This window comes from Gadus macrocephalus, chromosome 8, assembly GCF_031168955.1.
Source record: "Gadus macrocephalus chromosome 8, ASM3116895v1".
Classification (NCBI taxonomy): Eukaryota; Metazoa; Chordata; class Actinopteri; order Gadiformes; family Gadidae; genus Gadus; species Gadus macrocephalus.
Window position 1 is genome coordinate 231,459 of NC_082389.1, and position 25,950 is coordinate 257,408.

The 25,950-nt window shown below is 45.9% G+C and overlaps 2 protein-coding genes across 2 annotated transcripts; both read right to left on the reverse strand.

The window, feature by feature from the left end:
• Positions 1-5,986: 5,986 nt before the first annotated feature.
• Positions 5,987-12,750, reverse strand: slc35d1b (solute carrier family 35 member D1b). The gene is made up of 13 exons (XM_060057834.1): positions 12,526-12,750; positions 12,390-12,423; positions 12,215-12,301; positions 12,068-12,135; positions 11,906-11,977; positions 11,751-11,819; positions 11,563-11,665; positions 11,368-11,460; positions 6,772-6,839; positions 6,604-6,682; positions 6,415-6,497; positions 6,280-6,332; positions 5,987-6,181 (listed from the first exon to the last, which is right to left on the reverse strand). The coding sequence occupies exons 1-13, from the start codon at positions 12,711-12,713 to the stop codon at positions 6,171-6,173; spliced, it is 1,008 nt and encodes a 335-aa protein (XP_059913817.1). The 5' UTR covers positions 12,714-12,750; the 3' UTR covers positions 5,987-6,170.
• A 566-nt stretch (positions 12,751-13,316) lies between these two features.
• Positions 13,317-25,361, reverse strand: serbp1b (SERPINE1 mRNA binding protein 1b). The gene is made up of 9 exons (XM_060057832.1): positions 24,976-25,361; positions 22,491-22,698; positions 21,919-22,059; positions 20,639-20,707; positions 19,504-19,578; positions 18,867-19,044; positions 18,436-18,501; positions 16,750-16,947; positions 13,317-15,515 (listed from the first exon to the last, which is right to left on the reverse strand). Exons 1-9 carry the CDS (start codon positions 25,229-25,231, stop codon positions 15,456-15,458), a joined length of 1,251 nt encoding a protein of 416 aa, XP_059913815.1. The 5' UTR covers positions 25,232-25,361; the 3' UTR covers positions 13,317-15,455.
• Positions 25,362-25,950: the final 589 nt, after the last annotated feature.

Below are 25,950 nucleotides of genomic sequence, written 5' to 3' on the forward strand. Positions count from 1 at the left end.
TTAAAAGAACAGAATTCTACACAAAAAAAACATGTGACTGCAATTAAAAAATACGTTTATTTTTTATAAATTGTGGCAGGATATTTGACAAAACAAATAATTGTACATTGCCACTTAAAAATAAAACAGATTTTAGCTGAACAAGGAAAGAAAACTTTCAGACTTTGAACAAAAAGTAATCAGTATAATACTCTTAAAGTTAACACGATTGTAAATAAATACAATAAAAAGAAATATGGGTTCTTATGAACATAATACATTTAATACATGTATTGGATATCCAACGGATATATAACTGTTGCTGCCGAAGAAGTTCAACGTCACTACCGTGCGCACCATAGATATACTATATGGGTGCGTGCCTTTTGCACACGACGCCCGCATGACACACGATGCGGCCAATCACAGCAGCGCTGATATAGAGCGACAACATTTCGAGTGTGATATTGCTTTATACAACAGTTATACTCAGGGACGCGGGAAGTCAGTCCGAGGGGGGGTGGGGGGGGGGGCTGAGAGAGAATCTATATAATGACGTCATAATAAATTCTGCGCAACATCCATTGTTTACAGAGACGAGATGACGGGTGACGTCACATTCAGGGATCCGCTCTGATAAACACTCTACTGGTGTGCAAAAAGAGTTCTGCCAACTAGCCACTGTTATTCACAAACGTTAGCAAGTAAACAATGTGGAAATTAGAGTAAACTCGGCTGATGCTGTGCTGAATTTCACACACTAACAACATGCCGACAAGCTGTTGCGGTCCGGGATTAAACACAGCGTTATAACAAGGATTCAGGAGGTTATTTCTAAAGGTTTACAAAGGAAAGTGACAGTAATAGAAAGCCTTCATTTTCCTCCAGAGTTACGAGTTGTCTGATATGAGGAAAGTGGCGGTTTCTCCGTCAAGTGAACCGCCCGTCTTTGCTCTTTTTTTGCCAACCAGTTTACGTGCGGGATTCTAGAATCAAAACGATAACATTCAACGTGTCTATTAATATGGCAGCAACATTTTACACCAGTTTTAGAATGTTCACTACAACAGATGTTGAACACCAACATGCTTATGTAAAATCAGCATAGTACCGATAATATGTTAAATTTCATAAAAAGGGTGGATGTCAATAATTTAATGAAAAATCATGTTGTATGATAAAGTTATACAAAAAATAAAAAAAAGTATTGATTTGTTCAGAAAACTTTCTCACTTGCAGTTACAGCCAGGGGCCGCTGCAGCACCCTAAGCACCCCCACTTCCCGCGTCCCTGGGTAACACTGTTTTTTATTGGTCATCATGAAAAAAAACATAAGGGGTAACAGTTTTTTTATTGGTCGTCATGAAAAAAAACATAAGGGGTAACACTGTTGTTTTTCTTAGGTCGTCATGAAAAAAAACACAAGGGGTAACACTGTCGTTTTAATCAAATGAAACATGAGGGGTAACACTGTCGTTTTTATCAAATGAAACATAAGGGGTAACACTGTCGTTTTTTTTTATCGGTTGTCATGAATAAAACATAAGGGGTAACACTGTCGATATTTATCAATTAAAACATAGGGGGTTACACTGTCGTTTTTATCAAATGAAACATGAGGGGTGACACTGTCATTTTTCTTTGGTCGTCATGAAAAAAAACATAAGGGGTAACACTGTTGTTTTTTATTGGTCGTCATGAAAAAAAACATAAGGTAAATAATATAAATATACACATACATTTTAATGTCATGTATATCCTCTTTATTGATGATTGATTATTGAGGATTGTCATCGCCTCAGTGGTGCCGTGGAGTGCACTCTGCTAACCCACTGGAGACCACGGCTCAATTTCTGTGGAAAACACAATATCTTTAATTTTAAACGTAATGCTATCATGTCTATTAACCACATATATATGTCACATATGTCATATATAACCACAGACATATTTAAAATACAATTCTCAGTGGGAAGTGGAGGGAGCTGTGAGCTAACCCCCTGGAGACCGGGGTTCAAGTCCAGTTGATATCTTATCTCTATTTCATGCGAATTATAAAGTCAAGTATAACCATTGTGTTGTCTTTATTCAGTGTCTTGATGGTGCATTGATAAGTTCGGAGGTTAACTCTCTAAACAGCTCAGGTTAGAATCCCCGCAAAAACGTCGACTGGGGTACCACTGTTGTTTTTTATTGGTCAACATGGAAAAAACATGAGGGGTAACACTGTCGATATTTATCAAATAAAACATAGGGGGTAACACTGTTTTTCTTTGGTCGTCATGAAAAAAAACATAAGGGGTAAGACTGCTGTTTTTTATTGGTCGTCATGAAAGAAAACATAAGGGGTAACACTGTTGTTTTATAATTGGTCGTCATGAAAAAAAACATAAGGGGTAACACTGTAGTTTTTTGTTGGTCGTCATGAAAAAAAACATAAGGGGTAACAATGTTGTTTTTTATTGGTCGTCATGAAAAACAACATAAGGGGTAACACTGTTGTTTTTTATTGGTCATCATGAAAAAAAACATAAGGGGTAACACTGTTGTTTTTTATTGGTCGTCATGAAAAAAAACATAAGGGGTAACACTGTTGTTTTTTATTGGTCGTCATGAAAAACAACACAAGGGGTAACACTGTTGTTTTTTATTGGTCATCATGAAAAAAAGCATAAGGGGTAACAATTTGGTTTTTTATTGGTCGTCATGAAAAACAACATAAGGGGTAACACTGTTTTTTATTGGTCATCATGAAAAAAAGCATAAGGGGTAACAATTTGGTTTTTTATTGGTCGTCATGAAAAAAAACTAAGGGTAACACTGTTGTCTTTGTCAAATATTTTATAAGGGGTAACACTGTCGTTTTTTATTGGTCGTCATGAAAAAAAACATAATAGAAATACACACATACATTTTAATGTCATGTATATCCTCTTTATTGATGATTGATTATTGTGGATTGTCATCGCCTCAGTGGTGCAGTGGAGTGCACTCTGCTAACCCACTGGAGACCACGGCTCATTTTCTGTGGAAAACACAATATCTTTCATTTTAAACGTAATGCTATCATGTCTATTAACCACATATATATGTCGCATATATATGTCATATATAACCACAGACATATTTAAAATACAATTCTCAGTGGGAAGTGGAGGGAGCTGTGAGCTAACCCCCTGGAGACCGGGGTTCAAGTCCAGTTGATATCTTATCTCTATTTCATGCGAATTATAAAGTCAAGTATAACCATTGTGTTGTATTTATTCAGTGTCTTGATGGTGCATTGATAAGTTCGGAGGTTAACTCTCTAAACAGCTCAGGTTTGAATCCCCGCAAAAACGTCGACTGGGGTACCACTGTCGTTTTTTATCGGCCGTCATGAAATAAACATAAGGGGTAACACTGTCGATATTTATCAAATAAAACATAGGGGGTAACACTGTTGTTTTTCTTTGGTCGTCATGAAAAAAAACATAAGGGGTAACACTGTTGTTTTATAATTGGTCGTCATGAAAAAAAACATAAGGGGTAACACTGTTTTTTATTGGTAAACATGAAAAAAAACATAAGGGGTAACACTGTCGTTTTTTGTTGGTCGTCATGAAAAAAAACATAAGGGGTAACAATGTTGTTTTTTATTGGTCGTCATGAAAAAAAACATAAGGGGTAACACTGTTTTTTATTGGTCGTCATGAAAAAAAACATAAGGGGTAACACTGTTGTTTTTTATTGGTCATCATGAAAAACAACATAAGGGGTAACAATTTGGTTTTTTATTGGTCGTCATGAAAAAAAACATCATAGAAATACACACATACATTTTAATGTCATGTATATCCTCTTTGTTGACGATTGATTATTGCGTATTGTCATCGCCTCAGTGGTGCAGTGGGGTTTACTCTGCCTAACCCCCTGGCGACCGGGATTCAAGTCTGGTTGATGTCATCTGTTGGAAGACTCATATCTCTATTTCATGCGAATTTTAAAGTTAAGAATAACCTTTGTGATGACGTTATCCGTTTTCTTGATGGTGCATTGTTAAGTTCAGAGGTTAACACTCTAAACAGCTCACGTTCGGATCCCCGCAAAAAAAATGAAATAAATATAAGGGGTAACACTGTTGATATTTATCAAATAAAACATAGGGGGTGACACTGTTGTTTTTCTTTGGTCTTCATGAAAAAAAACACAAGGGGTAACACTGTCGATATTTATCAATTAAAACATAGGGGGTAACACTGTCGTTTTTATCAAATGAAACATGAGGGGTGACACTGTTGTTTTTTGTTGGTCGTCATGAATAAAAACATAAGGGGTAACACTTGTTTTTCATCAGTCATCATGGGAAAAAAACATAAGGGTCGTTTTTATCAAATGAAACGTAAAAAAACCTGTCCGTTTTTTATCTGTCGTCATGAAAAACCCATAAGGGGTAACACTGTCGAAATGTATCGAATAAAACATAGGGGGTAACACCAGGGACGCGGGAAGTCAGTCCAAGGGGGGGGGGTGCTGAGAGAGAGTCTATATAATGACGTCATAATAAATGCTGCGCAACATCCATTGTTTACAGAGACAAGATGAAGGGTGACGTCACATTCAGGGCTCCGCTCTGAAAAACACTCTACTGGTGTGTAAAAAGAGTTCTGCCAACTAGCCACTGTTATTCACAATCGTCAGCAAGTAAACAATGTGAAAATTAGAGTCAACTCGGCTGATACTGTGCTGAATTTCACACACTAACAACATGCCGACAAACTGTTGCGGTCCGGGATTATACACAGCGTTATAACAAGGATTCAGGAGGTTATTTCTAAAGGTTTAAAAAGGAAAGTGACAATAAAAGAAAGCCTTCATTTTCATCCAGAGATACGAGTTGTCTGATATTCAGCTATCGACAGTTCTGCGTTGTGCGTCATAGCCTACGTCAGCCTACTCAGACAATGTTCTAAATAAAATGAAATGATAATATGATAAATATTATAAAAAGGGTGGATGTCAATAATTTAATGAAAAATCATGTTGTATGATAAAAAAGAAAAAGAAAAAAAAAAGTATTGATTTGTTCAGAAGACCTTCTAACTTGCAGTTACAGCCAGAGGCCGCCAGGGGGGGGTGCTGCAGCACCCTAAGCACCCCCACTTCCCGCGTCCCTGGTTATACTAGTAAAATGTACTGTTAATAATAATAATTGACATGCACTTTCACATACTACACTTATCGTTCTAGCATTTTTTTTCATGACATTTGAAGCTGCTGTTTACTGCCGTGTATACCTCACACCCACAACCCTTAACTTGACGATTTTCAACTTCATACCTAACCTCCATCTCATTCCAAATGCAGAAGCGTTTCCATCTATAGCCAAACTTCTAAGGGAAAGTTTCCAGAACTTTATTATTCCAGCAAAAAAAATCGAAGACGCTGACTTTGCACGCATGTTTTAAAGGACATCTGGACTGAACCAAGTGGATCCCCGCCAGTATCTGGCCCTAATGAGGTCCATGAGTCCATCTGGACTGAACCAAGTGGATCCACCCCTGTATCCGACCCTTATGGAGTACATGAGTCCAGCGTTGGTATTTGGAAAAATTTTAGCTTGATCCCCTTTTAAGATTTCTCCCTCTCCCCACCGAGGGTTGAGTATAATCCTCAAGGGCTCAAACTGAGCTAGAGATTATATTTTTCATACCTGTTGCATCATATAAACATGATTATTTATAACCTTCTGCTTTTTGTTGACATTTTGCTACAACTCCAGTTGGCAGCACATTTATTTCTGTACTGGGTTCGATCTTTGGAACTCTTACCTGGGATGGAGGGAGAACAGGGTGTTTTTACATACTGTCTGTAATCACCCACTCTAAACCTGGCAGGCTTTTCAGAACAAGGTCTCAATCATTTGTCGGGCTTCTAATAAACATGTAAATGCTGCCTAGGCTTCGAATCCTAGGGGAAACATGATGGACCATTTTATTAAGTTCAAACGAGATGTTCATATCAACCATTTGTATCTCTTGCCATTTATTCATGAATATAAAAGCAGTGGCCTAACGGCTTATAAAAACGACATGCTTATTTGATATTCACTTCACATTTATCATTACCTGTACATTAAACATGTTGATATATTTATGAATTACAATTCAGTCGTGCTTTTTCTTCCATGGAGAACATTGTGCATCTTTGGTCTAGATATTTTCTGGGAAATACGAACAGCAAATTTTAGAAACTTTAGAACTTGCAATTTACTACATTTTAATTTGACTGATGGCAGAAAAATAACCAAGTTTTTCCTACTTGATTGCTCCCGTGTGAAGATGATGTGAGAGTACACCAGGCTTCCAGCAATACTGTGGTAGGGAAAAGATGGTTGTTTTATATCTTGACAATGGCTACAAACATGGAGGCCGACCAATGAGAGCTGCTTCTTACCTAATGTGAAGGCCAATGAAGTTGGTCCAGGTGAATATGTAGTCTCCACCGACCGCCATACCAATGTATGTGACAAAGATGTTCTTAAGAGAGGGAGTGAAAAACATAAGTACTTTTTTTTTTTCATAGTTTCATCGTTTTTTTCATAGTTAAGGATTTCTGACTCATCCATTGTTAAAAATTACCTACTTTAATACAGCCTACGATGGATGTAGTGAGGGCGGAGTTGAGCTGAGTGCAAAGCACCGTGGAGTACATCAAGATGAAACTGACGACATATAAAGTCGAGTTAGACTGTATATATGGCTAAATTAAAGATACCTCACAATGCATTTATCTTCTTAAATATGGTCTTACCCAAAAATACAGGAGAGGAGAAACTGTAGAACAAACATTGCATCGGACCATCCATCAAACTCCATCGCCTAAACAAGGAAGTCAACACGTTATACCCCAAAGAAATGTTGCAGATGAGGATATTAAAGGAGACATTATGGTGTTTTCCCAACAAGTAAACATAGAAAACATGTTTTTGAAGCCAATAGCTGGAAATAGCTTTTAGGAAAACAAATCTCGCCACCGCTATTCCCCCGTTTCAGTCCCTTCAGAATGCCGTTTCTGGTGTCTGTAGCTTTAATGCAAGTGAGCTGCTGCCCATTGACCAATGAGCTGCTGCCCGTTGACATGGTTCTTGCACCATTTTTAAAGTCAAATTTAAGACTTTTTAAGACCAACACATACATAAATTAAGACCCAAAAAATGTCTGAAAAATTATTTGATAGAAAAGGTGTGTATAATTGAGTCACTTATACACATCAACCGTAGCCGTAGTACTAGCAGTAGTAGTACTCTTGCAAAGTTATCTCGGAAGCGCGCGGACACGACGATACGCGAACACATTAACCCACCCGTGTCACCCATGACCCGTCGCTTAGCAACCGGACATGCTGGGGTTGATATGTTACCGAACTACTGTAACTACTACGGAGTGATAACAAAGACATGAATCAGGCAATAAATCCACCGTCCTTGACAGCGGTCAAGTTTGGAGTGCGGAGTGGACCAAATGCGAACTACTGCAGCTTTCCTAAGTTAAACCCCAAACTATCGGAATAAGTGTATGCATGTCGATTATAGCAGACTACACCACCTCTTCTGTAGCCGAATAGAATTATATTACGAACAGATAATTGTATTCCGATTGAGGCGTATTATATGATCCTTTTCTATTCAGATTGAGCTGTTCTTCCACAACTATGCGGATCAGATGTGTCCATGTAAACACGGCTGACAGTGATCACTCACACACACACACACACACACACACACACACACACACACACACACACACACACACACACACACACACACACACACACACACACACACACACACACACACACACACACACACACACACACTTTGAAGCCGAACTTCCTTTTTCGAATATAATGCGAATATCAAAAATAAATCAAAATTCAAACGAATATTAGGCAGCCCTTAATATTCGAACCTGTTATGGCAGGCCAAGAGGGAGAGCGTCGGAGAACCGACGCAGTCTATTCATAATATTGTAATGACCACGGAAGAGGCATTGAATGAAGTATTGATTATGGCACATTTCCACTGCAGGGTGCGGAACGGATCGGATCGCAAAGGTGCGGGTCGGATCGCGTTTCCACCGCCAAAAGTGGGCGTGACCCGGACTTTGCCGTACCCGTTCCGACCCCATTCTAGGGACTCCTCCGTTGCGGTACCCAAAACGAGACCAGACGCCTGAAAGGGTACCCTGGAATTCTAGCTACACCCCCCCTCCGTTGATTGGTCGACAGAATCGTCACTTCCGGGTGACGCGGGGATAAAAACAAACAAACAGTAGCCTCAAGGTATTATTCTTTACAATTAACATGTCGCGTAAAAAGCTTGCTTGGGCGAACAAGGAGGTGGAGACGTTCGTCTGCATTCTTGCGGAGGAAGACGTTGTTTACGATGTTTACGTAGCTGCCGCGGCGATTGACATCCGGCCTACCACCAAGGGTACTGTCGGCAGTGGAAACGCGACCTCGGAACTGAGCTGGGCTATACTGCCCCCTCCCTACCGCCCCTTTGCGATCCGATCCGTTCCGCACCCTGCAGTGGAAACGCGGCATTAGACAGCGATTTATTAGATACCTAATAAACCGTCGGAACACGCAGGACCGGTAACCATAGCAACGCCGGTAAACAAACCCCGCGAAGCCCAATCCAGGTCTTACTGAAGGAATTTAATGGTCAAAATACTATTAATAAATATTCGAATATTAATATTAATAAACAAACTTCGAATATGATTTTTGGGAAAAAGTCAAAGCCTGTCACACAATTTAATAAATGTACTGTTTGGAATACTTACATTAAAATGATCCAGCATGAACTGTGATCCATAGTACCGCGATATGACATGGCTGTCGGTGTCTTCCGTGGGCCAGTACCTCACATGGATATCCATCTGTTTGCTTTTAGTGGTTTTGTTCACTCATCGAACATGTGGACGTACTGTTTATCGTTTACGCTGCGTGACAGCTCTCTTTTTATGAAAGATGCAATCCCGTATTTGGCTAGATAGGCCGTTTTGTTTTCACCGCAGGTGAACGACTTCGCAAACTCAGAATCTGGGAACATATCAGCCAAGACGTTACTAATGTCCTCGTTCGATTTGAAGGAATTATGTCTGCTCACCGTGTGGAGAACCCACAATACCTCTGCCTTCTGGGTTTCTGGTGGCGACACAAAGCCGGTTAACGCAGTCTGATGTGAAGTACTAGCCACGGATGCTGAACTTTTCAGTCCACTTCTTTCAAATAATACGGGCATCGCTGTAGTCCCGCTAGCTGCCACGGAGTATCGGATATATTTCTGCGACCTCATGTGGGACTCAAGCAGAGCTCCAGACTAACTTTTTCCTTGGGTGCACTGGTGCGCCTACATTTTTAATTTGGGTGCACCAGCACGTATTTATGGTGCACCCAAGTTTTGAGTTGTTGAGGGGGGGGGGGGGGGGGGGGGGGGGGCAACCCGGGCAGCTGCACCGGTTGCACCGTCGATATTTACGCCATTGATTAATAATATCTTGACCATTAAATAAATGCAGAATCTGTATCTCTCATATAGAATATCGTCAGACAATGCCAAGGGATCGGTTCTGTCCCGAAAAACCCTGTCTCCGGAGAGACGCCTGTACGATAAGTGCGCCGAGGTCCATGGGAACACCCACAAATGGTGATGCCATTATCGGAGGAGGGGCTAGGAAGCTGCGCACGCCGATATAAGTAGCCGATCCCCGGGTAGACTCGCTGAAAAGCTGCTCCCGACCAGGTTTGGTTGCGAGCATAAGTCACCATGGTGATACAGCGACGCTTAAAGAGATCGACTTTCATGGTACAGCTAACCCAGGCTTTCAGCTCAACATACCTCGCTAACCCTCTAATCGAGCTTCGTAGTACAGGCCCCTGGATTGGGCTTCGCGGGTTTGTTTACCGGCGTTGCTATTGTTACCGGTCTTGCGTGTTCCAACGTTTTTTTAGGTGTATAATAAATCGCTGTCTAATCAATACTTCATTCACTGCCTCTTCCGTGGTTATTACAATATTATGAATAGACTGCTCTGTAAAAAAAAAAATAATAATAATTATACCAGATACATTTTCAGTCGCACCGGTGCGCCCAAATAAAATTTTGGTCGCACTACCCCGAATTCTAGGCGCATGTGCGCCCAAATTAGGCGCACTCTGGAGCCCTGGACTCAAGAGCTTTTGCTCCCATGGTCCCTAGTATGAATGCCTTTCGGGATAAACGACACCTTGCCTCGTAGTCACCTGCCTTCTCCAACCACCCCCGAAACTTATCCTCCTCAAGCCATTTCTCATTGAATTTGCACTGTCCCATCCTGAAAGTAGCGCAAGTTGGCCTAATGATGTCAACCGTCACTAGCTAAAAGTAGCGCCAGCAAGTTAGCCTACAGACGCAGCTGCAGGCTGCAGATGCAACCGGCCCCCCGATGACTGATGTCAACGTTAACGTAACGTAAAACTCCTGAAAATGCCGTAATTAAAAGACGCACTAGGTGATTTGTTGTGCGCGACAATTTCCCCTAGTCTTAAAAAACCCTCTGCAAAATGTAATACCTAGAGCAAATTTACAGTAAATTTAAGACAATTTATGGCCTTAATTTTACACAAAAAAAATTAAGACTTAAGGACCCGCGGGAACCATGGTTGACCAATGAGCTGCTGCCCGTTGACCAATGAGCTGCTGCCCGTTGACCAATGAGCTGTCAGACTGAACAACAGCATGCAGGAGGAGGGATTGTTGCCGTCTGCGGACTCCTGGAGCTCTAGATCTATATAATATAATATAATATAGGTATTTATATAATACATCTAATATCCCGGCCAAAGCTCTGCGCCCCTCGGATGGTACCATGAACCATAAAGACTGCGCCTGACGTCTCTGGTACTTCCACAAACAGTAAAGAGTGAGGCTTGTCTCCATGGTTACGAAGTATTGGGGGAAGGAACTTTGGCCCCGACTCTGAAGTCCGTATTGAACCGCGACATGGAGGAGAGGGGGATTGTCCTCCGGGAGCTGAGCTGTCGAGTTCCCCCCGCCGGAGATGCTCGTCCGCTCGCCCACACAATCTTAGCCATGCTCTGATGGAGGGGCGTGGGGACGTTGGAGGTCATATTCAAATGTCCCCCTTCCTACGTAGGAGGGGGCGCCGAAACTGACCCGCACGTAAAGTTGGTAACTGGCGGGGTACTTTCAGAAATGCATATCTCACTCAAAAGTCATGTACAGACTAATTTCAAAGTTTGTATGCGTGCGGGAGCACCAGAGACCCAAAACAACACCCCAATCCCAGGAAAAGTGTTGCTTTCATCATGTCCCCTTTAACACCACGTAAAAGAGCTTACCGTATGCAAGTCACCGGCAAAGAAAGCGTATGCCAATGTAGGGAAAATCATGATCAGTGCATTGTAGTAAAGTAGACCGTACTTCCCAAGCTCCTAATAAAAATAAAGAGTTTTTTATAAACAGGTAATTTTTAAAAGTGTACAATCAGACATGCAGGGTTAAATCCACCACTGTGTAAAATACAAACACGTTACCTTGGAGTCCAACTTCTGCTTCATGTAAGCGCCACTAGCTGCCGAGAACAGATTGTTCAGCATAATGAACGTGTATCCCTGGAGATCAAAGGCTAGATCGGAGCTACAACAGAAGAACGAGATAGCACGTTGAGACAGGAGAAATAGCAGAGTGGCGACTGAGTTAATGAACCAGTTCCGGCTCTTACCTGGCTGCAACCAACGCTCCCAAGACCATGGTAAATACAGTCAACTTAACTGACCTGGAGTAAGTCTTTCTGTGTGAACAGGGAAGTTACAGTATTTAGTATGTAAATGTTTCCCTGCTCCATTGCATCTTGGTGTAAATGTGGACTACACCTACTTCAGTATAAGTCCCTCAAACACCATGGTGAGCAGAATAGCGAACCTCCTTAAGACCGTAAACATGGGCAGACTGTTGGGTAGAAAAACAACGCCATTGAATGAGAGCCTGGGGGGATGAATTATAGAGATCAAAAGGGATTATTGAATGGCTACACCTTACTTTAATCGCTGTGTTCCAAACAGCCCCGATATCTGATTCCCAGCATAGAGAATAGGCATGGGGAACATCTGTAAAGGGGAGATAAAAGTTTAAACGCAGGATTCCCGCATAAATCCACAATTAAACGACATGCCCCCGAAATATCACCTTGTTTGGTATGGTTGAGTCCATATCTGGGAATTTGATGACACCTAGCGCCTTTGCAGACCTGAGAACTACGATAGTGGCCAGCATCTGTACACGATATACAATAATCAATATTTGAGCAATTTATACGAAGACTCATATTTCCTGCGATCATGAACTGTAGGTTAAAGCTTACTTGGCCAATCCCTACACATGTTGATGACGGGAACCTGCAAAGAAAACAAACACGAATCATTCGTTGATATATCACATTCAGGTTGGTTAGTTATCGAGTGCCGGGGGCTACAAAGTTCAAACTGCTGGTCGCTTACCTGTAACTTGTGAGGACGCTTTTGTTCACCACGACAATAAGGAAAGAACTAATACCGTAAAACCCGGCAGCCAACAGCTTGTGGAGGACGTCTGCGTTGTCAGCGGGGACCGATTTGACAGCGGTTTGGGCTTTATTCGACAAGTTGGGCTCATCGTGCAGACGTCTGCGCGGCTGAAATTCAGCCATGACCACTGACGTCTGTGATATGACGCGCTGGGCGTGGTATGATAAAGAACGGTTTACTTATTATAATTTCCGTGATTTAATTATAATTGTCATATCCAACTGTTTACTTCTGTCATGGTTAACCCATAGATTGTAATATACAAGTTATATTTATTATACGTTCATTGTTTACCAAAAATCACATCCAGCACTGTTTACTTCCTACATGATTTACCCGCATTCTTTTTAAATATCCAACAGTTTGCTTATATGCAGCCATGGTTTACCCTTGTTTCTCCGACAGTTAGTTTTCTGATGTAGAAGAAGGGAGCGTCTGTTTGATAACCGAGGTTGATGCTCAAAGGATTTAGTTCAGATTCAAAGTAAACAAAATACATTCGGTCAACTTTGACTACCAGGTGAGACCCAATTCAACTCAGACAGGACGACGCTTAAACACATTAATATAGTATACTAAAAATAACTTTCAAATACCATTGTCCCCATCTAGCTGGCTATCCATATTTCCTCTATTACAGGTACGGAAGCCTTGCTGTCACTAAGCTGCTCTTCCCTCAGTTATTAGGCCTACTCTAAAGAGAAAGCAATAAAAAAGTCCAAGACACTTGTTTACAACTTTAAAATCACAGTATTGATTTCACACAACCCAACAGTTGTGGGCAGAATACATGGAACACAGCTAAAGCAATTTATTAGAACAGGGATGTTTGCTATCGTGGATCAGCGGGCCTACGAGGGCTGCTCCGAGCCGCCGGCATCTGCCTCGTACCAGGAAGGGTTTTCAAAGTGACGCAAATAAAGCTTTAAAATATATTTAGACCGGAACCCACCCCTCCCCATCCTTACTCGATATGAGAAACAATCCCGCATTGACAAAGTACAACGCTTACCGGGAACAAAACGCAGATGCTGGCGGCGGGAAGCTCCGTTAACTTACATTACATTCTGCAGCGCGTGAGGCCCCACCACCTAAAGACCTTTCATTCAGACAAACTATGCAGTGGTGCTGTTGCAAGGATTACAAAATAATATATTTAAATAAAATAAAAACGGCAATATGTATATGCGAGGAAAAAAAACAAAACAATATTTTAGAGTACTGGTGCTGATGCAATCCAAGTGCTTCCGAGATCGACACATACCAATACTCCCAAGTGCAAGATATGAGCACATGGTCTACACCTACAATTTCTTACCTCAAAAAAACACAATATGTAGGTACTACATCTGGCAAGAAACATGCTGCGTAGACTTGCGGTCGTCGGTTTGAGAAAAAAAAAGAGTTCACAGCAGAGAAGGAATACTTAAAAGTTGGACCTGTCAAATTCACAAAATTGCCCCTTCACACTTTTTTTTAGAAACAAATACACTTAAAGGCAGGCATTCGCTCACACTCGTCCCATCTCTCTCATACACACATACACAAAGTGAACATAAAAACTAAACAATGTTTGCTTACTGATCCTGTGGTACCTATTCATCAAACCACAGACGGGATGAAGCAGTGTTTTGGGCTCCGAGTGGCCCTAGTAAACCAGTCAACACATGATGAGCGGCCGGCAAAACGGAATATAGCCAACAGACATTAGAAATTAAAGGCCTTGGAATTCCATTGTTTTTAGAACGTCCAACAACGCTGTTATATGATTGGACGTACTTCGAGAGGTCAGCGTCAAAAGGGGTCAAAGTTAAAATGGTTTGAATGTTGCAGCGTCGAGGTGGAGAATCCGAGTTGTCCACTGCCTTTGTTAGCGTCAACGCTAGGTGGCGCTTTGACGCTCGGCTCCATTGAACTACATTGGCAACGTCGACGCTGAAAGCTCATCACATGTTGACCGCTTTACGCACACGCACACGCACACACACACACACACCCACAAGCACGAAAGAACGAGCGTAACAGGGTAGCAAAGTAACAAGTGCATAAAAATAAATAAAACAAATGAGGCATTTTACTTTCACTGCACAACAAGCAGAAATAAAAATATCAAGCGGTATAAGGAATCCCTGGTCACCAATCCTGAACATGTGCTTTCCAAAAGGAAGGCTAGCCAGAGTGGGAAGAGTCACAATTCCATATAGTATTATATTTAAGCATAATTCACAAAACGAGTTCCTTCTTCTTTCTCTAATTGTAGTGTAGCTCTACAACAATCAGTGCGTTATAACTGGAATAAAACAATACACCCTACCCTTTACGACCGTATCGCCTCAAGAGAACCTTTTGGAGTTTGGAGGTCACAAGAAAAGCAGACTCAGAGGTCAGACGAGACGCAGACAAAACGAAAAACCTAAAATATGCGTTAAGTCAAGCAGCAGGGGAAAGAACCAAAGGAAAGAAATGTCGATGAAGTATGCATAATTCTGAAAAACAAAAACGGAAAACACTGTCTGAGAACACTCTGCTTTCATGTCTTTGAATACAAAACGTCGACCAATAATTAGCTTCAGTGTAACAAGAGGTCCTTTTTTCTGTGTCGTGGTTTGTTTGTTATATTTCCCTTCGTTTGGTTCTCCTTTTAAAACAGGCAGAATGTCAGTCTCCAGGGGGGCTGTGGTTATTATGGGATGGCAGTCTTTTTCATCATTAAAATCTGTTGTTGGTTGGTTGGTTGGTTGGGCGGTATCTTTTTCTGTTTTTTTCTTATATACTTGAAGTTGTGGTAAGCATGCACGCTGCGTCCCCCCCCCCCGACAAAAGGTTTGATGGGTGGGCTGGTGGTGGTGGGGGGGTGGGGGGACTCAGGCCAGTGCTGGGAAGGCCTCGGGGTCGTCTACGTTGGGGACGGACACACCGCTGGGCTGGAAGGAGATGAAGAGAAGGACACCGGTCAGGAGTACTGAACACACGCCAGGACGCAGAAGAACACCCACACCCTGACCCTCGGGCAATACAACTCAAGTTAGGAAAGTAATCCTTAAGCTGCGTTCACAACAAAAGACACATTAGTCGCCCGTTCGCGTTGTCACACAAGTTTTGTCGCGCGACAAATCATAATTCGTCGCTGTGCACGTTTTATCAGTCGAATTTGTCGCGCGACATCTTTTGCCCGCCAACGGTGCTTCATGCCAATTCATTGTCAACCACGGCCGAGATAACCACCGTAGCATGTCTATGGAAGAGGGAGGGACGTCGGAGAACCAGACGCAGTCGGTCCATAATATCGTAATGACCACGGAAGAGGCAGTGAATGAAGTATTGATCAGACAGCGATTTATTAGAAACCACCGCTAATGAACCGTTGGAACACACAAGACCGATAACCATAGCAACGCCTGTAAACAAACCCCTCGAAGCCCAATCCCTACGCGCTACGGCCATCCGGAGGCTCACACAGCTTTGGGCCATGATATATATATTATATAGTATATTGAGCTCCGGGAGTCGCAAACGGCAACAATCCCTTTCTGCTCCATGCTGCGGTTCACCCCGGACAGCACTGCAGGGAACGGTTGGCCGGTTGAATGCTGATTTTACGTTACGTCACTCAGTGGCCACGCTGAACGCTGATTGGCTGTCATCACGCGAATGTCACGGCAAAGTTCAAATATTTCAACTCAAATGAAAGTGTCGCGCTGCAAATCAAATCTTGTCACAGGTTTTTTCTAGCAAAATATTTGCCCGATTCACACCCTTTCGCGTTTGGTGTGAACGCACCTTAAGGAGTCAGAATAGAACTTTGACAGTCATTTCACATAAAAGGGCACTAAATGTTTAGTTCTCTTCGGTGGCCCCAATGGCTTAAAAGAAAAGCACGTCCATTTTAGAGTGTTTCTGTTGCCGTACATCCACTGAAGTATCCCGCCGTTATGTGAATGCATGGCCTGAATGTGGCACCCAGTTTGTAACATTCATAACACTGAGCCAGGGCTGTCCTCAGGGGGCTCCATCACCATCGCGTTACCTCATTCGCAGCGAGATTGACAGAAGAACAACCGCAACTGTACCCGGCCTCCACGCGTCATCACAAGCTGACAACATCTCCAGCTTCCATTTAGACACCAACACAGACAAGCACGCGGTCTCCATAGCTACCTTCTCTGGTCTTCCTCCGCCCCGCGCCGGCCGGGTGCCGCCCCGGTCGCCCCGCCCCCCTCGGCCCCCACGGGCCCCCCCGCGCCCGCGACCGGGGCGTCCCAGGTCTCCAAAGTTGATCTCCAGCTGCGAGGTGATGTCGTTGGCCGGCTTGCGGAAGTGGTGGTCTGCGGCTTCTTCAGTGGCGCTCAAGGTTGCCTGGGGGTGGGGGGGGGGGGTGAGGAGGAGGAGGAGGACGATGTGAGGGGGGGGGGGGGGGTGAGGAGGAGGAAGAGGAGGACGATGGGAGGGGGGGGGGGGGTGAGGAGGAGGAAGAGGAGGACGATGGGAGGGGGGGGGGGGGGGGTGAGGAGGAGGAAGAGGAGGACGATGGGAGGGGTGGGGGGGGGGGGGTGAAGAGGAAGAGGAGGACGATGGGAGGGGGGGGGGGGGTGAGGAGGAGGAAGAGGAGGACGATGGGAGGGGGGGGGTGAGGAGGAGGAGGAAGAGGAGGACGATGTGAGGGGGGGGGGGTGAGGAGGAGGAAGAGGAGGACGATGTGAGGGGGGGGGTGAGGAGGAGGAAGAGGAGGACGATGTGAGGGGGGGGGGGTGAGGAGGAGGAAGAGGAGGACGATGTGAGGGGGGGGGGGGGTGAGGAGGAGGAAGAGGAGGACGATGTGAGGGGGGGGGTGAGGAGGAGGAAGAGGACGATGGGAGGGGGGGGGGTGAGGAGGAGGAAGAGGAGGACGATGTGAGGGGGGGGGGGGGTGAGGAGGAGGAAGAGGAGGACGATGTGAGGGGGGGGGGGGTGAGGAGGAAGAGGAGGACGATGGGAGGGGGGGGGGGTGAGGAGGAGGAAGAGGAGGACGATGTGAGGGGGGGGGGGTGAGGAGGAGGAAGAGGAGGACGATGTGAGGGGGGGGGGGGGATGAGGAGGAAGAGGAGGACGATGTGAGGGGGGGGGGGGGGTGAGGAGGAAGAGGAGGACGATGGGAGGGGGGGGGGTGAGGAGGAGGAAGAGGAGGACGATGTGAGGGGGGGGGGGGGGGTGAGGAGGAGGAAGAGGAGGACGATGAAGGGGGGGGGGGGGGGTGAGGAGGAGGAAGAGGAGGACGATGTGAGGGGGGGGGGGGGGGATGAGGAGGAGGAAGAGGAGGACGATGGGAGGGGGGGGGGGGGGGGGTGGGTGAGGAGGAAGAGGAGGACGATGTGAGGGGGGGGGGGGGTGAGGAGGAGGAAGAGGAGGACGATGTGAGGGGGGGGGGGTGAGGAGGAGGAAGAGGAGGACGATGGGAGGGGGGGGGGGTGAGGAGGAGGAAGAGGAGGACGATGTGAGGGGGGGGGGGGGGGGGGAGGAGGAAGAGGAGGACGATGGGAGGGGGGCGTTTAGGGAGGGTCATACGGAAACAGTTGACGAGACCGGCTGGTACCAGAAAAATAAAGCGTCTCAATACGACGGCCGCTTCTTTCAGGATTGGATCAGGTGTCTGACTGTGATCTCTGCCTTTCAAGTAGTTCTACTGGCTACTTATCAGGCAAGCCAGCACATTTGAAAAAACACCAACTTTTCCGTCATTTTTGCCAAATGTTATAGACAAAAATGTTTGGTTTAATTGTTTATACGAAAATATATACATCGATATATTAAATGTCAAAGACAAATGAGTAGCAGGTCCGATTGCAGATGAATGAGGGAGAGGTTCACCTTTTGGAACACTGGCTGTGGTTCTGTTTCGGTCTCCGGGACATCGATCAAAGCCCCGACCGGCCTCTGAAACCCATCAGAACCAAGAGCTCAGAGAGCAGCTCGTCTGTGAAACCAGTTAGGAGGAAAACTAGGCAGCAATACTGAAGGCTGTTCAAGGCAACATTTAGTTAAATTCCCAGAGGGGTCTATGGCACTAAATCATGTTTATATGCACTCTAGTAAGAGACTCATGCGCAGAAATAAAGACAAACAGAAAACCTAACTAATTTCTTTACCAAAAAGGGAAATCTAATAAAAAATTTAACTAACACTTGCCAAATAAGTAAAGATTTGCTTGGATAAAAACAAAGAGTCTACAATGCGCCCAAAGTGACGTGCTCCAGGACTCACTGGCTGTCCCTAACCCTAGCCCTAGCTCCAGGACTCACGTCTTCGCTCTTGGACTTGTGCAGCACGTAGCCCTTCTTCCACTGGCTGTCCGCGCCCTCGTTGGGCTTGCGGATGTTGAACTCCACCTTGGCGCGCTCCTTGTCCTGCATGGCCTTCCACTCGTCCAGGGTCATCTCCTTGGGGCCTTCGTCCTTCACCTCCTCCACCTCGTTCTCCCTGAGGGGTCAACGACAGGTCAACGGGGTCGACCCGACGGGCCCTACGATTAATCACATTCTGCGATCTCCAAACTAAAATAATCGAGTACAAACTATAAAAAAAAAAATTAGCTGGAGACATGATTTTAGATGTTATTTGAAAAAAAATTCAAATAACAAAATGTTCAAATCAAAACACACACACACACACATCGATGATGACGATGATGGAAAGGAGAGAAATGCTGAATAATCATGATGTTCTCAAACTCGAAAATAATCGTTTGAATAATCGTAAATTAAATATTGACCAAAATAATCGTGATTAGGATTTTTTCAATAGTCGAGCTGCCCCAGACGCAGCTAGGGTGACCGCCGCCCAACGACCCGGACTGGAGTCCACGTCGAAGGAAGCCAGTGGGCAGCGGAAACTGACGAAGATGATGACGAGGATGATGATGATGGAAAGGTCACTCACTTGTTCTCAGAGTCGGCCGCAGGGTGTTCCTCTCCCTCGGGGTGAGGGTTAGGGGCCGTCGTCTGTTCAGCCTCGCTGTGCACACACACACACGCACGCACACGCACACGCACACGCACACACACACACACACACACACACACACACACACACACACGCACACACACACGCACACACACACACTGTCAGCACACCAGCTACTGCTGCCTGGACTTTCTTTCAGTGAGGTTTGTGAACATTATGCTAATTACAATTTGCACATCGGAAAGAAACACAAACCTCAACTATTCATTGGCTGCTTGGCCACCAATCTCATAAAGCGAACTGTCGAACCCTGAATGTGTGTCTTCCCGCTGGCGTCCTCCACAGTTCCCTATCCCCGACTTAACTGCTTTAAAAATCACTACAAGTCGAGTTTGAACTAGACTAAAATATAATACTAATTTAACGTTTTCTAACATTATCAATGTCACACTAATGTGAGGCCTTTCCCATTAAACCACGCGGTCTGCGGGTCGGTCTGCGGGTCGGTCTGCGGGTCGGTCTGCGGGTCGGTCTGCGGGTCGGTCTGCGGGTCGGTCTGCGGGTCGGTCTGCGGGTCGGTCTGCGGGTCGGTCTGCGGGTCGGTCTGCGGGTCGGTCTGCGGGTCGGTCTGCGGGTCGGTCTGCGGGTCGGTCTGCGGGTCGGTCTGCGGGTCGGTCTGCGGGTCGGTCTGCGGGTCGGTCTGCGGGTCGGTCTGCGGGTCGGTCTGCGGGTCGGTCTGCGGGTCGGTCTGCGGGTCGGTCTGCGGGTCGGTCTGCGGGTCGGTCTGCGGGTCGGTCTGCGGGTCGGTCTGCGGGTCGGTCTGCGGGTCGGTCTGCGGGTCGGTCTGCGGGTCGGTCTGCGGGTCGGTCTGCGGGTCGGTCTGCGGGTCGGTCTGCGGGTCGGTCTGCGGGTCGGTCTGCGGGTCGGTCTGCGGGTCGGTCTGCGGGTCGGTCTGCGGGTCGGTCTGCGGGTCGGTCTGCGGGTCGGTCTGCGGGTCGGTCTGCGGGTCGGTCTGCGGGTCGGTCTGCGGGTCGGTCTGCGGGTCGGTCTGCGGGTCGGTCTGCGGGTCGGTCTGCGGGTCGGTGCGCCCCCTGGTGGCGCTGGGACTCACGTCGCCTCCTCCTTGGTGCTGGCCCAGGTGTTGGGACCCGCCCCGCTACGCTTCTCCTCCGTCTTCTGACTGCAGAGACACACGAGCACAAAGGTGAGTAACCAGGCAGCTGAACGTCCATCCCCGCCCTCTCCTGGTCCCAGCCCTCTCCTGGTCCCAGCCCTCTCCTGGTCTCCGCCCTCTCCTGGTCCCCGCCCTCTCCTGGTCCCAGCCCTCTCCTGGTCCCAGCCCTCTCCTGGTCCCAGCCCTCTCCTGGTCCCAGCCCTCTCCTGGTCTCCGCCCTCTCCTGGTCCCAGCCCTCTCCTGGTCTCCGCCCTCTCCTGGTCCCCGCCCTCTCCTGGTCCCAGCCCTCTCCTGGACCCAGCCCTCTCCTGGTCCCAGCCCTCTCCTGGTCCCAGCCCTCTCCTGGTCCCAGCCCTCTCCTGGTCTCCGCCCTCTCCTGGTCCCAGCCCTCTCCTGGTCTCCGCCCTCTCCTGGTCCCCGCCCTCTCCTGGTCCCAGCCCTCTCCTGGACCCAGCCCTCTCCTGGTCCCAGCCCTCTCCTGGTCCCAGCCCTCTCCTGGTCCCCGCCCTCTCCTGGTCCCCGCCCTCTCCTGGTCCCAGCCCTCTCCTGGTCCCAGCCCTCTCCTGGTCCCAGCCCTCTCCTGGTCCCCGCCCTCTCCTGGTCCCGTCCCGCCCCTCAGTGCCCCAGTAGGAACGCTCTCCTCTGGAGCTTAGAGCATCTGACAGACGCTCCAGAAGTCTGGATTACTTGGGATCTGGGGGAACATGGGGCAGCCTGTGTGACCCCTGTCTTAGTGGCCAGAATCTGGCCCTGACCCCAGACTAAGACGTGGAATAATAGAGGAACATGTTGTGCCAGTTTGATCAGTAGAGACGTACGTACTAGGAATGCTCCAATATGACTTTTCCGGGACGTTTCCGACCGATATCCGTTTGATACCCTAGGCTGATAGCGATATCTTTCATATAATATTGAAGTAGATACTTAATGAAGAGTGGTGTTTTTACATGTTAACACAGCCGCACTAGCATCATTTGAAACATTTTGGCTGATGTGTCTCCCTAATACATGCACCGGCTCCACAAATAATAATAAACAGCAATCAAAAATCAAATCCTTAAAGATTGCTCCCCTGATTAAATGAGAGCTTTGAAAAGAATTTCAAGGAATTTACAAAAGTGTGGTTTCACTCAAGTCTAACAAAGCCCGACTGGATACCAACACACACTGCAGAAGGGTGGGTGATGGAAGGTGGCACTGTAGCGTTTAAAACTCACGATTTGTCATTGCCGCTGTGTCTGTCGAAGTCACGTTTTCCACGAGAGTCAAAGCCCTCCCCTCTGCCCAAGCCACGCCCCCTTCCGCCACGCCCACCACGTCCTCCGCCACGCCCCCTTTGGGGGCGGTCCCCGGGAGGCCTGATGAACATAAACATATATAATAAACATATATATAATATAATAAACATATATATAATATAATAAACATATATATAATATAATAAACATATGATATAATAAACACAGATTACAAAAGAACAACGTGTACGCAGGCTCGGCAGTCATTTACACATGACCTCTGAATAACTAAACATACATAACTAAACATACAAGAATCATAGAAAACACAATCCTATGATCATGTTGTTGCTCCACAAACCAAACTATTGGGACACAAATAAAGATCCATAAAAAGAAAATACCGATATATTATATTCCAACTTCTACAACATCTCTCTGGCTCATAGACCAGGTCCCCAGTCGTTGGGCGCCTAGAGAGCGTGAGGAGGACTACATCAGGAGGACCGTTCAGTGTTCCTCCGGGGGAACCAACACCTATGGCCACTCACCTGTCAGTTGAGAATTCTCCTCCACCGCCCCCGCCCCCGCCCCCGCCCCCCCCGCCCCCCTCGGGCTTCTCCTCGGTGGGTTTGTCCAAGCGGCGCTCCCGTGGGGGTCTCCGGTCCGGCCTCCGGTCCCCCTCCCGCCTCCCCTCGCCCTGATGGGGGGGGGTCGGCTGCCCCTGCTGGTCCGGCCGGCGGCCCACCCGCCTGATGCCTGACACACAAACAACAACGTAAACAACAACAACAACAACAGCAACAGTCCTGAGAGGAGGTGTCACGTTAAAATTGTACCGGGGGCGAAAATTGTACCGGCCTACGTCATCGTTTGTTTACATCCTGCCCGGCAACAGACGACGCGATGCAGAAAACATGTTTCCAAACGACGAAATAACATAATACAGATAGCGGATCGCTATCTGTATTATGATAGATAGCGATAACACTCGTTTTTACTTTATATTTGTATTGTATTGAATTGTTTAATCGAAACAATAAAAAAAATTGCCGGCAAAACGGGCGATCGCGTCAAATGACGCGTCAAATCACGTAGGAAGGTTCTTGAACATTCTAGACTATGAAACCTGCTTAAAACACTCAGTTTACTAGCTAAATTTGATTAAACAATTCAATACAATACAAATATAAAGTAAAAACAAGTGTTATCTAGCGATCCGTTATCTGTATTATGTTTCAAGAACCCTCCTACGTCATTTGACGCGATTGCCCGTTTCGCAGGCAAAACATTTGTCATTTGACGCGATCGCCCGTTTTGCGGGCAAATTTTTTTATTGTTTCGATTAAACAATTAAATACAATACAAATATAAAGTAAAAGCAAGTGTTATCGCTATCTATCATAATACAGATAGCGATCCGCTATCTGTATTATGTTATTTCGTCGTTTGGAAACATGTTTTCTGCATCGCGTCGTCTGTTGCCGGGCAGGTTGTCAGGATGTAAACAAACGATGACGTAGGCCGGTACAATTTTCGCCCCCGGTACAATTTTAACGTGACAGAGGCTGATGCCTGACACACAAACAACAACATCAACAACAACAACAGAAGTCCTGAGAGGAGGCTGATGCCTGACACACAAACAACAACATCAACAACAACAACAGCAGTCCTCAGAGGAGGCTGATGCCAGACACACAAACAACAACATAAACAACAACAACAACAACAACAGTCCTGAGAGGAGGCTGATGCCTGACACACAAACAACAACATCAACAACAACAACAACAGTCCTGAGAGGAGGCTGATGCCTGACACACAAACAACAACATAAACAACAACAACAACAACAGTCCTGAGAGGAGGCTGATGCCTGACACATAAACAACAACAACAACAACAGCAACAACAACAACAGTCCTGAGAGGAGGCTGATGCCTGACACATAAACAACAACAACAACAACAACAACAACAACAGCAACAACAGCAGCAGTCCTGAGAGGAGGCTGCCAGTGACCAGCGATAGAGTCCTGTTTGTTTACCCCCAGCGGTCCAGTGCAGCTCAACCTGCTAGAGCTGGCTCAACACGCCGGGTTAGAGGGTCAACACCGTGCAAACAATGCAAACCATAAACGTCCAATAATAGCCTTATGCGCCCTATTGTTTACATTATTGAAATAAGGGTTAACGCTCACCAAATCACATTCATAACAAAGTAAAAAACACATTAATAACATGTGATACTTATTAAACATTAATAATGGTTATTTATATTTCTTTATTTTTTTCCCATATTTATGAGGATATTCCTGTCGATATCAATTGTATTTCTAAAGGTAACCAAAGCAACAACCACGGCAACTATTTCTGAACCATCCAAGACGCTTACGTAAACATTTTCTGAATTGATGGTGTGTGCATCCTCCGGGTCAGGCGCCACATATCACAACACCCTGCTAATTGGCACCAAGCGCCATCGACCAAATAATCACAATCTTTCTTTCACAACCCGTTTGCTCGCTGCCAGTTAATGTTTAGGTCAGGATCGGGTTGCAGCGGACAAGGTCACGCACACCAATATTCGCGATACCCGACGGTAGCCTCCACTAGAGTATCATCAGCAGCTGGTCCAGCTTGTTCTGGTGACCTATCTTTGGAGGTTCCTGCTGCTGCCGATGTGCGTAACATACAAACAAATAGGACATGAAGGCATAACGGACTGCTGGACTGTAGCCTGTTTCTGCGACGCACAAGAAGCCTTTAGTCGGCAGCATCTATGCAACTCAACTAAGATGATTATAATGTGTGTAGTGTCTGTCTGCAGAGACTGTGCGGCTGTGGTTGTCTTCTATCAATGGACACCTCAAACAGAACAGGGTCCATGTTATCCCCGTGCTCAGCATCACTACAGTGGACACCCAGCAGCGGCGTTCATCAAACACCTGCAAAGGACCGCTTATTTACGAAAACAACAATAATAGACAGGGGATAACGGGGGGTGGATGCACGCCACGGACACACAGCCTACCATCTTTCTTCAGTGGTACCGGAGCCTGCGACTCATCCTTCTTGTCCAAAAGCGGGTTCTTTCTGTCTTTTTGCGACTCTTTCTTCGGCAGCTTGGCTGCCTGCGCTGCGGTCTTGGTGGACCCAGCTGCGGCCGCTTCCTTCTTCTTGTTCTCGGCGGCTTTTAGGATCTCGAACGGGTCGGATTCGTCATCCAATAACTGGTCGAACCGGTTGGTCACCACGCAGCCAAAGCCTTCTTGCAAGTGTCCGGGCATGATGACGCCCCTTCAGCGGGATTTACCTCCGATTCTGCGAGGCTTGGTGCGAGCAATTCGCTTGTAACTGCCACAAGATGGCTGGGAGAGCTCACCCTTCTCTTCCGGCGGGAGGAATATCCGGGACACTCTGTACCGTCACTATACTGAGCTACATAATGCATAATGCCTTTACATCCTTAATAACTTCGTACACAGCATGGGGTATAGACATGTCATTACTCATTTCAATGGAATGGAACGCATGACAGATGTTTTTATTGTGTTTCATTAGACTAGGGAGATGTGGGCTTTTGTCATTGTAATATTTGCATCAAACTGCAATAGCCTACTAAACCATCTATTACCTCTATAGTAATAGATGTAATTAAAGTTATGTACAGAAAACTGTTACGTGCAAACCTTTGCCTCAGAGGCAGAATTATAATTTGAATCAATATGGGCTATAGAGCCATTATTCAACCTCCATTTACAAATGTGTATTTGGGGATAGGACAGTTTGAGAAATGTGGAATACGTGGGTTGATAAAATAAGCTATAGCCGTTTCTCTTCATATATACTCTGATAATCAAAAGATTAAGCAGGATTTGTATGTTTATTAAAACCATGCATGCAGCAAAGAACGGCCGTAGGTTCCAAAGCCCAGAAGGTCTGCCGTGGTTCAACAGTGTATCACTCCGTATCACAACCAAAACATCTGCTGCACTGGCAAAAATAG